The 14,895-nt window shown below is 44.4% G+C and overlaps 1 protein-coding gene across 1 annotated transcript in view; it reads right to left on the bottom strand.

Annotated features, from left to right (window-relative positions):
- Positions 1–6,955: 6,955 nt before the first annotated feature.
- LOC136626332 (natural killer cells antigen CD94-like) overlaps positions 6,956–14,895 on the bottom strand; it is a 76,421-nt gene continuing 68,481 nt past the window's right edge. The window contains exons 8-9 of the mRNA XM_066601305.1: positions 10,760–10,869; positions 6,956–8,857 (exon numbers count right to left, since the gene is read on the bottom strand). Of these exons, the coding sequence (XP_066457402.1) occupies positions 8,743–8,857; positions 10,760–10,869 (225 nt within the window). The 3' untranslated portion in view covers positions 6,956–8,742. The remainder of the gene's footprint in view (positions 8,858–10,759; positions 10,870–14,895) is intronic.

The following is a 14,895-nucleotide window of genomic DNA, read 5'->3' as shown; positions in this document are numbered from 1 at the left end:
AGCAGGTACTGGTTGACTAATGTCCCTTTTACACGGGGCGAATATCATTCAGAAATACTCAAATTCCTGCGCTTCCACAGGAATTTAAGCAGTAATCATCTCTGTTAAATGCACGCAGTGACTGAACGGGAATTGTTCAGCTTTTTGCATGCAGAAAACTGAATAATGATCTATCAGTGTAAACAGCAGTCGGTCACTTCTGAACGGCTGCCTGCTTACAGTAAATGGCGGCGGGAGAGGGTAGAATGCTCCTTGGCCGCCTTGCCTCCATGCCAGCAACGCTTTGGGAGAGGCCAGCGATACTCGCTCATGTGTAATGGCACAGGATCGAGCATCACTGGGATGAGCTGCTGGGTATCTTTTGCCCAACAGCTTGTCCCATGTATATGGACCTGTAGTGAGAGGCCTTTAATGTGAGTCTGGGAGGACAAAGCCTCTCCATGGGGAGTGTGTCAAGCATGGGCGTTACTAAAGGCTCAGGGGCCCGGGTGCAAAAGTTCAGCTCGGGAGATATGAGATAGATAGATGGAGAGTTAGATAGACATGAGACAGACAGACAGATAGATACCCTGGGGTTTGGACCACTTCTCTGGGTGAGGAGAGCAGCAGGACATGGAAAGGCAGTCGCCGTGCGGCAGGAGCAGCAGGCTGATGACCTCATCAGCTTGCTCCATTCTGTTCGGCTTCTTCTGAATGTTTATTTGTGTATGGCGGAGGGCGACCTCTGGGCCCCCTCAGTGCAGGGGCCCGGTCGCCATTGCGACCCCTGATGGTACGCCTATGGTGTCAAGATAGTGTGGGGAGTCTAGTATTTCACAACCTACATATGAACCCTATGACAAACCAGTGCTCTCAACAAGGAGAAACTTTATTCCCCCAGAAACGAAAACCTTACTTTTGCTGCTCTGGCTTATCCTAAAGGGACACTAGTTTTTCCGATAACTTCTGCTTATCTACTAGCTTGGGTTAGCCTTATCATTTCTACAAAATACTTTAATTAAAAATGTTGTTGCTTTATGATTGTAAATCACATTTGAAGTGGCTGCCATTAGGGTCCCTCTTCCAGCTTCTCTGCAATCCACTCTCCATCTTAGGTACTGCAGTAGCCTCTGTAGTAACTAGGACACAGGAACATTTCCATAGCAACATGGGAAGGGGCTATCTTTACAGGAAGCTCCTGTGCACTCAAAGGATGCAGGCTGACAGACATGCAGACACTGTGATAATAAACTCCATAATCTCTGATTCTCCATTCAAAATGTTGCTATGTCATTTCTAGTGACACACCTGACTGGTCCTAATACTTGAGGAATTTGTAACAATTTTAAGCTAAAACTGCACGTGGGTGTCCTGTTTGAAAAATCTCCTGCACCATACATCACTACTAGAGATAAGCGAGTATACTCGCTAAGGCACATTACTCGAGCGAGTAGTGCCTTAGCCGAGTATCTCCCCGCTCGTCTCTAAAGATTCGGGGGCCGGCGCCGGTGACAGGTGTGTTGCAGGGGGGAGAGAGGGAGAGAGAGGTCTCCCCTACGTTCCTCCCCGCCCCCCGCCGGCCCCTGAATCTTTAGAGACGAGCGGGGAGATACTCGGCTAAGGCACTACTCGCTTGAGTAATGTGCCTTAGCGAGTATACTCGCTCATCTCTAATCACTACCATTACCTTTCACTCTGGCTAAAACTTTTTTGCGATATTTTTAAAAAGTTGCATTATATAAAATATATTTCAAAATCCTGGCCAAGCAGCAAGCCATTCCAGCTTTGTATTCCATTTTACAGACTGCTGTGTATAGTTCAAATGCCACTAAATTCTGGCACAAATTCTTAAAGGGATGCTCTGGGACTTAGATATTGATCACTTCTCCTCAGGACAGGTCATCAACATCTGATCTGTGGGGATCCGCGACTTGGAACACCAGTCAAATCAGCTATTTGAAGAGTCTGCTGTGTTCAGGTGAGAGCTGCGGCCTCTTCACTGCATACCATTTCATAGTGACAGTGCCTGGTGCAGCAGCCTAATCCTATTCACTTTTCTGGGTTAGTGCTGCTGAAAGGCCATGTGATGAATAAACATGACATCACTGACCTAAGAGATTGCTGCACTCACAATGCTGCTTTAAACAGCTGATTGGTAGGGGGCTTTCACCAATCAGATATTGATGACCGATCCTGAAGTCACTGTTTTTTTTGGGACGTCCTATAGTTTTTGATAGCTTTTTTTTACATTTTTTCTTTGAGATGGGGGTGAATATATAAGTGTAGTTCTGCTGGGGTATATTTTTTTTACGACATTCAATATGCAGGATAAATAATGCATTATTTTGATAAATTCAACCTCTATGGATGTAGATGTCATAGTCCATGGACCACGTAAATAGACTGACCGCACTGTTCCCCTTAATCCGACTATTTAAGGTTTATGTTTCTGGGGCTTGGCCCTACCTTTGGTGGCTCCTGGCTGTTTGTCTGTTTTCCCTTTGTATTCCCTAATTCGCATGTGGGTGTTGGCCCAATGTTATGGAGTCTTGTATGACCAGTAATATCGCATTGGTTATTATTTCAGTCCTGGATCTGGAAGTTGCTGATTATTGTCTTAGCTCTGGTGGAGTGAGGTTGTGTCTTTTGGAGCTCTTCTTCTTCAAGCTAAGTCGTTTTCTTTGTTTAAAGTCCCATTTACACTGAAAGATGATCGCTCAAAAATCGCTCAAACAACAGTTTGAGTGACAGTTTTGAGCAATCATCTTTGCATAAACTCTTAAGTAGCTAATTAGAAATTAAGAATTAAATAAAGGCAGAGCGGGACACTGCTGACAGCTCTGAGAACAGCAGCTGCTTTGTTCTCAGAGCTATCGCTGAGAAGTCCGAGCGGGATACCAGCTGAAAGAATGCTATCAGCGGTATCCCGCTGAGAACTCAGTGTGCAGCGCTAATAAAAGTTATTGCTGACTTTTAGCTTGCTAAAAATCAGCGATGAACGAATAGTGCACAAAAAGTTCATGATGGCTGCGCATTTAGACGCAATGGTTGTCGCTCAAAAGATGGCTTTTGGGCGAATTTGGAGCAATAATCGTTGTGTCTACATAGGCCTTAAGTCTGTGTTAATGCAAAGTGGAGTTATCTATTTCACATCCAGGTCCTAAAACTTTGGCCATCCGTATTGGTCAGCGAGTAAGGAAATGTAGTTTTGAGCTTACTACGATAGCTCCTGCTGAATACCCTGTTTCTGAGGAACCAATGCAATTGGGTTTGTTATCTAGAAGATATGACTGCGGAGGAAGGCAGTGGTTGCTGTTTTTTCTGTGCTCGTGTCGGTCATTTTGTTCAGGTGTGCCCACTCCGAAGGGTTGACCCGGAAGAGCGAGCTGGTCAGGAGGTTAAGAGGAAGGTTCCTTGGGGTCCGCAGCCTGTATCATCTTCCAGGTTAGTTTCTGCTGAGTTTGTCCTCACAACAGGGAATTCTCTGGTGAAGGTATTTGTAGATAGTGGAGCGGGAATTAATTTGATTCAGCTAGGTGTGGCTAAGAGTTTTGGACTAGACTTAAAGCCTTTAACCTATCCTATTCCTATGTCTGCTATTGATTCCACTCCATTGTCCCAAGGATGTTTTGAATTTTGCATTCCGGAGGTTTGTTTGAAGATAGGGTTATTTCATACTGAAAACATTTGTTTGTGATCAAGTCTCTCCCTACACAGGTGGTGTTGGGAATGCCGAGCCGGAAGTTCCGCAATCCTGTGATTGATTGGGATATAGGGAACATTATCAAGTGGCATTCGGCATGTTGGCAAAGTTCTATGTTTGTTAATGTTTCCTCCGCGCAGACAGTGAAATTGCCGGAGTTCATTAGCGATTTTTCAGATGTCTTCGCTGAGGCAGGAGCTAATAAATTGCATCCCCATGGAGGAGGTGATTGTGCTATTGATCTTATTCCAGATTGTAAATTACCTAAGAGTCTATGTATAACCTGTTGGGTCCGGAGCAACAGGCTCTCAAGGATTATATAACTCACAGTCTCAAGAGGGGGCACATACGAACTTCAAAGTCGCTTTAGCAACTTTGTTTTTGTTAAAAAAAAAGGATATGGGACTTAGGCCATGTTTGGATTTCAGGAAGCTTAACAAGATTACTAAACGCAATTCATTTTTACTGACCACAAAAATCTGGTATATTTGGAGTCTGCGAAAAGACTTAACTCCAGACAGGCTCGGTGGTCTTTTTTTTCCGTTATGATTTTATTGTCACATATTACCCTGGTCATAAAAATGTCAAAGCCGAGGGTCTCTCTAAGAGTTTTCTGCCAGTAGTCTCTGATGAACCCCCTGTGCCCATTTTGTCTGAAGGGGTTGTGGTGTCTGCAGTTTCTTCGGATCTGGAGGAACAGATTCGTAGTGCACAGGACTTAGCCCCTCTGAAACTTCTGTCTGGAAAGCTTTCCGTTCCCATATATATTTAGAATTTTCTGGTGGCCATCCATTGGACAGGATGTTTTCAGTTTTGTCTCTTTTTGCAAGGTTTGTGCTAGAGCCCAAACTACCTGGAATCTTCTGGCTCCGGGTGTCTAGTTTGTGTCTAGAGTCTGGCATTTCCTGTGTTATCAATTGAAAATTCAACCGATAGCCAAATTGAAATCTGTAATCAGATTCTTGAGCAATTTTTGCGGTGTTTTGTTTTCAACAATCAGGGGGATTGGTTGTGGTTTTTACCTTTGGCAGAGATTGCATTGAATAATCGATCTTTGGAGTCAACAAGTACTTTTTTTTTATAATTATGGTTTTCATCGGATTTTGGTTCTTTTTTTAGATATTTTTCAGAGGTTCCTAAAGAGAATGAATTTTTTTCAAACCTAGAGAATGTCTGGGCGGAAGAAATCTATACAAGACTACAAGAGGGAGACCGATAGTAGGTGGTCAGAGGTGAGCACTTTTCTTGTTGGTGATCTGGTGTGGTTTTCTACTAAAAATATCAAGCTGAAAATACTTCCTTTTAAGTTGAGTCCGCGTTTTATTGGTCCCTACAAGATCGAGCAGATCATTAATCCCATCTCGTTTAGACTAGATATGAAGCACTCATTAAAAGGTATGTTTGTCCAGTTGGTGGAGAGTCCCTCCTTCTCCAGTCAGTGTGGATGGGGAGGTTCAATTTGAGGTCAGTTGTGTTATTGACCTTCGTTGAGCTAGGAATTTTTTGCAGTATCTGTTGCATTGACTGGGATACAAACCTGAGGACAGGATATGGGTACAAGCAACCGATGTTAGTGTCGATTTCCTTATTAGGGTTTTTCATCAGTGGAATCCTAATAAACTGGGCCCTAATGGTCAAGTGGTCCCTCTTCAGAGGGGAGGTAGTGTCACGATCTGTGGACCGTGACGGGGTCGTGGTGTAGTGGCCGTGTCACATAAAAGGACTGGCTGCATTGTTCCTATTAATCTGATTAATATTTGAGGTTTATGTTTCTGGAGCTTGTCCCTACTTTGGGTGTCTCCTGGTTGTTTGTCTGTTTTCCCTTTGTATTCCCCCACTAATTTGCATGTGGATGTTGCCTTAATGTTGTGGAGTCTTGTCTGACCAATGACATCGCACTGGCCATTATTTAAGTCAGGTTCTGGATCTGGGAGTTGCTGATTATTGTCTTCGCACTAGTGGAGTGAGGTTGTGCTTTTGGAGCTCTGCTACTTCAATCTAAGTCGTTTTCTTTGTTTATGTTTGTGTTAATGTGAAGTTACCTGTTTATGTTTTCTTCTTGTAAGACGTAATTCCCATGGGCGGATTTCCTAATAGCGCAATGCTCACGGTGCGGAATTTTACCGTGGAATTCTGCACCGTGAAATCACCAGTAATCACCTGCGGCATGTTCTATTTGCCGCGGGCGTACGCGTGGACGGCTTCCATTGCAGTCAATGGAAGCCGTCCGTCACACTATCTTCTGCTGTAGCACAGCGGTAGATAGCGTGAAAGCTCTTCCCCATATCACATGACGCGGCCAGCGCGTTGTGTGACACTGTGGGCATGTCATATGATGCTGACAGCACGTCACATGACACTGCCGGCGCGTTATCCCCTGTACTGCGCATGTGCGCCGGCACGAGATGCGGGACATCGGGCAGCGGACCCGGAGGTGAGTATGGGGTCTCTAGGGGGGGGCCGTAACGGACTCCGCTGCAGAATTCCGCTTGCGGAGCCCGTCAATGCCGGGGGCACTGGGCGTAAGGCTGGGTTCACACGGGGCGGATTTGCCTCTGAAATTCTGTGCAGAATTTCGCTGCGGCAAATCTGCTTGCGGCCGCTAATCCTGAGATTAGCCAGCGATGTGGACGAGATTTGTCAAAAATCTCATCCACACAGGGTGGCGCATCCGGCGTGGCAAAGCCGGCCAGAGCTGGCGCTGCGCGCATATTCCCAGACCGCAGCAGGTCCATTCTTTTTCTGCTGCAGCCGCGAGTTCCTTTATGAGAGAGCCGGACGCAACAGAAAAGCAAGTGGCGAAGCCACTCCAAAACCCGTGGCTAAGTGCCGCGGGTTTTGAAGCTGCGCTTTCCCGGCAGAAATCTCACTGAGATTTCTGCTGAGTATACATCCCGTGGGAACCCAGCCTTAGGTGTAAGGAGTTAAACCTTGACAACCTCGTGATCCTATTATAACGAGGTGCCATTTGGTTGTCATAGTAGTTAGGGGTCTTCTGGCCTGTCTTAATGGAATGCTGGCAGAAAACTATATACTGCATAACTAAAGTATTCGCGCGACCCGACCACCAATTTACAGCTGTATCTTCAACTGGAATCCCAAAGAAGTTGCCAATTGGTGTAAATATGAAATTGTCAAAATTTCAGCTAGATTGGATAACGTTAAGACCTGCCTCATTAACCTAAACGTATTCTAAAATAGCTCAGTTTCTAAAAAAAAATCAGTTTTTTTCTGCTATAAAATTTGAACTGTTTATCCTAGGAATGTGTTACTTTGTTTGCTTTGTAGAAATTGTTCTTGGCTTTAATTTTCATTTCCACAACTTGTTTGACAAATGTACAAATTGGAAGATATTTGCTTTTTCGTGGAACAGACCTGGAAAATAGACTTAAAAAAAAAATATATATATAAAAATTCGCTATGATAAAATTGCTTTTTAACCATGCTTTTGTTTTATGTTAAAAAGTGAAGCCAGGAAAAAAAATTCTACTTTTTAAATTTGTTATTTGTTTTTCAATCAATTAATGGAATACAAGGACATTTGCATAGTGGTAACTCATTACAACCCTTTACATATTGATCATGCATTGATCATTTGCATGGAGAATAGCATCTTACTTTGACAAACGTCAATGACAATAAGAATTCTTACAGTATATTCCTGCCATCAACTTTTTGTTTCTTTACTTCGTTTCTACATTCTTAGTTTTTTTAAGGGGCCGAAACAGTAGCATCTTGTCTTCTTTATCATGAGGTAGTTTCAGAATGTCATGACTCATAATGCCCTTGACCCACTCCTGGGGGTCCGATGGGAGGTAAGGATATGAGAGGGTTGGGCAGAGGGTAAGTGAATTGAATATGTCTATTACAGAGAGATGGACCAGGAGCCGTTTTGCCTTATGGTTAGGGTTCCCTTTCTTTTCCATGCTCTCTCCTACTGCTAGGTTGCCCACCGTTTCCCTCAAGTCCTCCACTAGGTACCATTCTGTACATCTAAAGGGGGTTACTATAGCGGATATTTCTGCTTCTGAGAAGTGAGAAATCCCTTCCATTTTTTTGAAGTGTTTTTTGCACCCCTTTCCTTGTGCCTCCTTACTTCTATTCTTTCCACGGTCATTACATGAGTGAGTTGGGCCACCACTTCTGCTACCTCGGGGAACATCTGTGAGAGCCAGTGTTTAAGGATTGTACACTTGGCTGCTAGGAGGAAGAAATGTACGAAGGGTGGGATGGGTTGTTCTTCGCTCATGTCTGTTGCATGTTGCGGTTCGCCATGGAAGAGTAGGGGGAACCTGTTTACAAATATTTTTATCTTCCATTTAATTTGGATGTATCGTGCTAAAGATCCCCAGAAGGATTTTATTTGTATGCATGACCATATGCCATGATCAAAGTCTGTGGCAGGAAGGCCACATTTTGGACACCTTACCAGTCGGCCAGGGTTTGCTGCCGTGCCTGGGATGTTAAAACCATAAATGGCATAGTGCATTATTTTGAAAAAAAGACTGTCCCCACACCTCGCTCTGTACATGAGGATACTCGGTCTCTAAGTCATCATCTTGTATGACGTTTTTCCATTGTGTAAAGGGTTTGTGTGTGCCTGACTCATTGAGTTTGCCTCTAATGGTTTTCTGTATCCTTGAAACATAGCTGTTTTAGAATACTTTAAGGTTGATGAGGCAGGTCTTAGCGTTATTCGATCGAGCAGAAATCTTATTTTTACACCAATTGGCAAGTTTTTATGGGTTCCCATCAAAAGAATGTGGACATCAATTCCTTGTGACCACCCTACTACAACCTGGTGCCAGCTGTCAAAACAGCTTACACCAACCTTTAATGAAGCACAATCCACTCCTGATCCTGTTCTACAGAAACTCCTGCATAACAAGGACGCAAATATACAACAAGAAAGTGAATTCCCTAGCGCATGTGTTAATTTAGCCTCAACTGGTCCCTCAAGCCCGTGCAAGTGGTGTAAAAAGGCAAAAAATTTTGTGTTGGACCGATAAGGCATGACATGTGCCATTAAAAAAAGCACAATTCCATTCATAAATGTGGCCCTATGTCTTCTTACATATCCATTTGAATGGAATCGTTCCTTCCTGACTCTTTACAGCTTCATGATTCAGATAAACATATTCAATATTTTTCTGCGACGATCTTATGATTTTGAATCTGAAAAAAAAAATATATAGTTTAGAGAATCAGCAGATTAGCATGTTTTAATCACATGACCCAGAAAAACCGCTCTTGGTGATAGTATAAACTGCACATCAAATCTAATACCTATTCATTTCCCCCAAAACAATTTTTTTCACATTCCAAAAAGTTTATTTGCAGCTGCTTGGGGCTTGTTTTTGTGGAACAAGTTGTACTATTTAATGCCACCGTTTTTTTATTCGGCGTTCAACATGCAGTAAAATAGACAAATTTACTTTATTCATAGATTGTAAATTCTTGTGAACAAGGCCCTCATCTCTCTTGTTCAAAATATGTATTGCGTTAATAGTGTATGTAATGTCTGACATGGTTTGTTCAAGTCCCTTCTGATATGTTGGCGCTACATAAAAAAATATTTTTTTGGATTATTATTATGTGGGTCTTACAGCAACACTAAATTCGAAGATTTTTTTATGTTTTATGACTTTTTCACAATAAAACCAGTTTATGGGCGCATGCACAAGCAGCAGATTCGCTGCTGATTTTCTGCAAGGGAACAATCCACAGCAAATCCGCACCATTTGATATTGATTTTGTTGCGGATTTTGTTCCAGATCCACAGCAGATTTCACCCCTTCAAATGAATTTAAATTGAATGAGTGAAATCTGATGCGGATCCACATCAAAACCTGCATCAATTGGTACGGATTTTGATGTGGATTTAATGTGTATTTTTTTTTTGTGTGTTGTCACGCTCTAAAAGCCTAACTTTTTTATTCTTTTGTTGAATGAGTTGTGTGAGGACTTGTTTTTTGCAAGACAATCTGTAGATTTTATTGGTATGATTTTGGTCACATTTTATTTTTTTTCTTTTTGTGGGGGTGGGGCAGGGTGAAGAAAAAAATGGCAATTCTGGAATTGCTGTGGGTTTTTTTAACCATGTTCACAGTGTGGTATAAATAACATTAATTTTTGGCACAGTCAAGTAAATTATAGCAGAATACAATGCTGGTCCTCCAACTGAAGTGTCCAATCACACAGCGCACTATTCCTTAGCATGGATGGGCTATAATAGAAGACAACTAGTTCCAATTCCATTGTGTCTAAGGGAAACAGAAAGGCGAGACTCCAGGGGGCAAAAGAGCGCAAAAATTGTATCACTGAGCAGTGAAAAAACATCTCCTGGTCAGATGGATCCAGATTTCTGTTGCCCTGTGCTGATGGGAGGTCAGAATTTGGCACAAGCGGCATGAATCGCTGACCCTTCTTGTCAGGCTGGTGATGGTAGGGTAATGGTGTGGGGAATATTGGCACACCTTGAGTGGTCTAATATATGTGGATAGGCACAATAATATACAACAAGATTGGGATCTCTAATGAAGTAGCCATTTGGTGTACATTTGTTGTCTTTGGGCACCTTAATAGTACAGTGTATCATAGGACATGGAGATGTGTAATTCAGTCATCTAAGACTTGATGCGACTTACTTTCTTCGACTGGTATTTTACAGGCCGGTCAAAGTAAATCCTGTGCCCAGCTACAAGTGATGAATGTGTTCAGAGGTGGTAATCTGGTGGCATTCCATTGTCCAGATGAAAACCTACATCAACTCCAAGCTGGAGTAGGTTTTTCATAGAATCTATGGCAGTTTCTGGTGAACATTACAGTAAAAGTGACGGGCCGCATATGGCCACGCTCCTTGCAGTTGAGACCCACCCATTTAAAAAAGTACAATTTCCATACCTTGAAAATTGCAGTTTTTGTGCGTGCACCCAAATTGCAATTTTTGTATGCCAGAATTCTCGCATCAAGAGACTAATAACTAAGCCCCAAATCTGCTGAGACGTTATAGCAGAATAACAGTAACAGTGTGTCTATACACAGTAGAATTGTATTATCTCCCAGGAGGGGACTTACAAGCTTTCACTGTACAAGGTCCCATTAGTCCAAGTCCAGGCCTTATTATCATCTGTACGTCTCAGACCGATCCAGTGGTTATACAAACCCTTAAACTGTAACAAAACATCCTGCCAATAAGAAAAACAGTTCTTAGATGCTTGAAAAAGGCAGATTACCCTGCTAAAATGCACTGATGTCTGCATTTACTTAAAGGGGCACTCTGGGAAAAACACATTTTTTTCATCCCTTTCTCCCTCACCTGATTGCCTGCCATACTCTGGAATCTCCTATATGTATATTGCGGTCACCTCATGAGTGCAGCCTCCTGTCTTTTACTTATCAGACACCATCTTGATGCTGAGACTAGAGATGAGCGAACGTACTCGGTAAGGGCAATTTCGCAATCGAGCACCGTGATTTTCGAGTACTTCACTACTCGGGCGAAAAGTACTCGGGTGCGCCGGGGAGAGGCGTGGCGGCGCTGGGGATAGCAGCGGGGAACAGGGGGGAGCCCTCTCTCCCTCTCCCCCCCACTCCCCGCTGCAACCCCCCGCGCCGCCATGGCGACCCCCGAATTTTTTCGCCCGAGTACGGAAGTACTCGAAAATCGCGGTATTCGGGCAAAAAAGGGGCGTGGCCGAGCACGTTCGCTCATCTCTAGCTGAGACCTGTTCTTCCTTTCTTTTTTGCTAATAAAGTGCTAATGACCACCTGTACGTCTGTCCGTGTGTGCTGTGTGAATTACATGCAGAGCCTGACAGCACCTGTGATGATGTCACCATCATGTAATCAGTTACTGGCTCTTAGCTCCACCCTCTGATGACATGATGGTGACATTATCACAGATCCTTAAAGGGGTTGTCTCGTGGCGAAAGCGAAAAAAAATTTTTTTCACTTACCCCCGCATTCTGCCCTGTTAAAAAGAAAGCATAGGTTAGTTTTTAAAAAGCACATTGCACTTACCTGCATCAGCGTTCTGCAGCTTCTTCTATTCTTCTTTTAAAGATGGCGCCGCTGGTCTTCTCCCATGGTGGACCGCGGGTCTTCTCCCATGGTGCACCGTGGATTTTCTTCTCCTTCCTTGCGTTCCATTGCCGATTCCAGCCTCCTGATTGGCTGGAATCGGCACACGTGACGGGGCGGAGCTACGATGACGACGCGGTGAGCAGCTCTCCGGCACGAGCGGCCCCATTCACCAGGCAGAAGACCGCACAGCGCAAGCGCGTCTAAAAAAGCAAGAAGCCAGCGAAATTAGACGGAGCCATGGAGACGGGGACGCCAGCAACAGAGCAGGTAAGTGAATAACTTCTGTATGGCTCATATTTAATGCACGATGTATATTACAAAGTGCATTAATATGGCCATACAGAAGTGTATAACCCCACTTGCTTTCGCGAGACAACCCCTTTAATCCTCCTTGTGCACTAAATGAGAGATAATGGGCAGACTACATCCCCCACAAACCCCCATGGCCTCAGCTGCTATGGATACAGCAGTACTCAGTCTGACAGTTTGTACCTGGTTGTGAGACAGCTGCACACCTGTGTGGAGACACGAATAAATGACACCTCACAAATGTACGCATACATAGTTGGCAAACATGTCACCACAGAGGGTTCAATGTCCCCGTGAAGCTAATGTAGATTACATGACACAGCAACAAGCCACGATGTCATCTCAGCCACCAGCTGAAGTGCGTAAATCATGTGCAGCTCATATGCGAAAGCTACCTAGCAGAGCTGTGTGTGTGTGAGATGTGCATGTAGCAATGCTGTGTGGCACATTGCGCCACCAGAAACACTGGTACTATAATTTCCTAATAATTACCAGTTCTGTACTATCAATTTTGTGATGCATCAGAACATAATCACATGAGCACCTAGAGCCACTACCATCTCCACCTGTTGGGAGGACAGTATGATTATTACTATGTATATTCATCTAAATAGCTACAGATCCCAAATGTGCAGTCAGGAGGATATACCTGTGTGACAGGAGCCTCACAAGTAACTGTTATAGTTTGTGTCCCCCTCCAAAGAGCTTGTGTGTTAGATCCATCACACAGAAATGATGCTGACTGAGAATCTGACTAATTTGAGAACACATAAAGCCTAGTAAATTGCAGATGATCAGAATGAGATCACATAACACACCTGAGGAGAAAGACTCCAGGACGTTTCAGATCTAAAGCAATGACTAACAAGGTAGGGACTAGTTATATAATAATAATAATAATCTTTATTTGTATAGCGCCAACATATTCCGCAGCGCTTACATAGACAGGGGAATACAGAAAGACAAAAGTAAAAAAAAAAAAAAATTACAGAACCACGGTTACAATCGTAATCAGTTGGTGGAAACAACAAGGAAGGGTCCTGCTCCAACGAGCTTACATACTACAAGTAATGGGGGGATACAAAAGGTAAAGGGCTGGAGATGTGCACGGTATGGCGGGGTGGAGAGTGAGGGATTCTATACACAAACCATGGTCAGACATTTAGCCGTGTGACGGCAGAAACAGTATGACTGCAGGAGCAGTTTATGATGGCTAGCAGGGATTGCAGTCAGTAGGTCAGGGAGCATGTTATCAGGTGGCATACAGAGGAGTCTGTTTAGGGTATGCGGTATGCCTCCCTGAAAAGGTGCGTTTTTAGAGCACCCCTGAAGTTTTTCGAGTCCTGGATTGCCCGGGTATCCTTTGGTAATGCATTCCAGAGGACCGGTGCTGCTCTGGAGAAATCTTGGAGGCGGGAGTGAGAAGTTCGAATTAGAGGGGTGTGCAGTCTAGTTTCGTTTGCCGAGCGGAGAGCCCGGGCTGGTTGATGGATTGAGATGAGCGAGGCAATATAGGGTGGCGCTGCACTGTGGAGGGCTTTGTGGATTAGGGTAGTAAGTTTAAATTGAATTCTGTATTTAACGGGCAGCCAGTGCAGTGACTGGCACAGGGCAGAGGCGTCCGAGTAGCGGCTGGACAGGAATATGAGCCGGGCTGCGGCATTCAGGATGGATTGGAGAGGGTAGAGTCTGGTGCAGGGGAGGCCGATCAGCAATGAGTTGCAATAATCGAGTCGTGAGTGGATGAGGGCAACAACAAGTGTTTTCAGCGTGTCTATGGTGAGGAAAGAGCGGATTCTTGCGATATTCTTGAGGTGCAGCTGACATGTTCGGGCGAGAGATTGGATGTATGGGGTAAATGAGAGATCGGAGTCGAATATGACCCCAAGGCAGCGGGCATGCTGTTTGGGAGTTATGGTGGTGCTACACACTGAGATGGAGATGTCAGGATGAGGTCGGTTTGTGGAGGGTGGAAATACCAGTAAGTCAGTTTTAGAAAGGTTTAGTTTTAGGTAGAGAGAGGACATAGTGTTGGAGACAGCAGACAGACAGTTGGTGATGTTTTGGAGGAAAGGTGCAGAGATGTCACGGGAAGAGGTGTATAGCTGGGTGTCATCAGCATAGAGGTGGTATTGGAGGCCAAAGCTCCTGATGGTTTGTCCAACAGGGGCTGTGTAAATAGAGAAAAGGAGGGGGCCGAGGACTGAGCCTTGGGGGACCCCAACAGCAAGGGGAAGAGGAGGGGAGGTAGAGCCAGCAAAGGAGACACTGAAGTAGCGGTCAGATAGGTAGGAGGAGAACCAGGAGAGAGCGGTGTCCTTTAGGCCGATGGAGCGAAGCATACTGAGGAGGAGTTTATGGTCGACAGTGTCAAATGCTGCGGAGAGGTCGAGGAGGATCAGTAGGGAATAGTCGCCCCTCGATTTGGCTGTCAGTAGGTCGTTTGATACCCTTGTAAGGGCAGTTTCTGTCGAGTGTTGGAGTCGGAAACCAGACTGTAGGGGGTCGAGGAGAGAGTTCTCTGATAGATAGCTTACAAGGCGGGAGTAAACCAGCCGTTCAAGTAGTTTGGAGATAAAGGGGAGGTTTGAGATGGGTCGGTAATTGGCAACGTCAGTCGCGTCCAGAGTCGGCTTCTTTAGCAGTGGGGATATGATGGCGTGTTTGAAAGAAGAGGGAAAGATGCCAGAGGTCAGAGAGAGGTTGAATATAGTGGTGAGATGGGAGATGACCATATAATGAATGGATGACCTTTTAATAAAGCAATTTGAAATTTCCAAGGAGAAGAGCAGTTGAGTGAGTTTTTAGTCAGAGAAGAG

The sequence above is a fragment of the Eleutherodactylus coqui genome, chromosome 4 (genome assembly GCF_035609145.1).
Source record: "Eleutherodactylus coqui strain aEleCoq1 chromosome 4, aEleCoq1.hap1, whole genome shotgun sequence".
NCBI lineage: Eukaryota > Metazoa > Chordata > Amphibia > Anura > Eleutherodactylidae > Eleutherodactylus > Eleutherodactylus coqui.
Note: the sequence above shows the minus strand (reverse complement) of the source record. Positions and strands in the feature narration are given on the sequence as shown.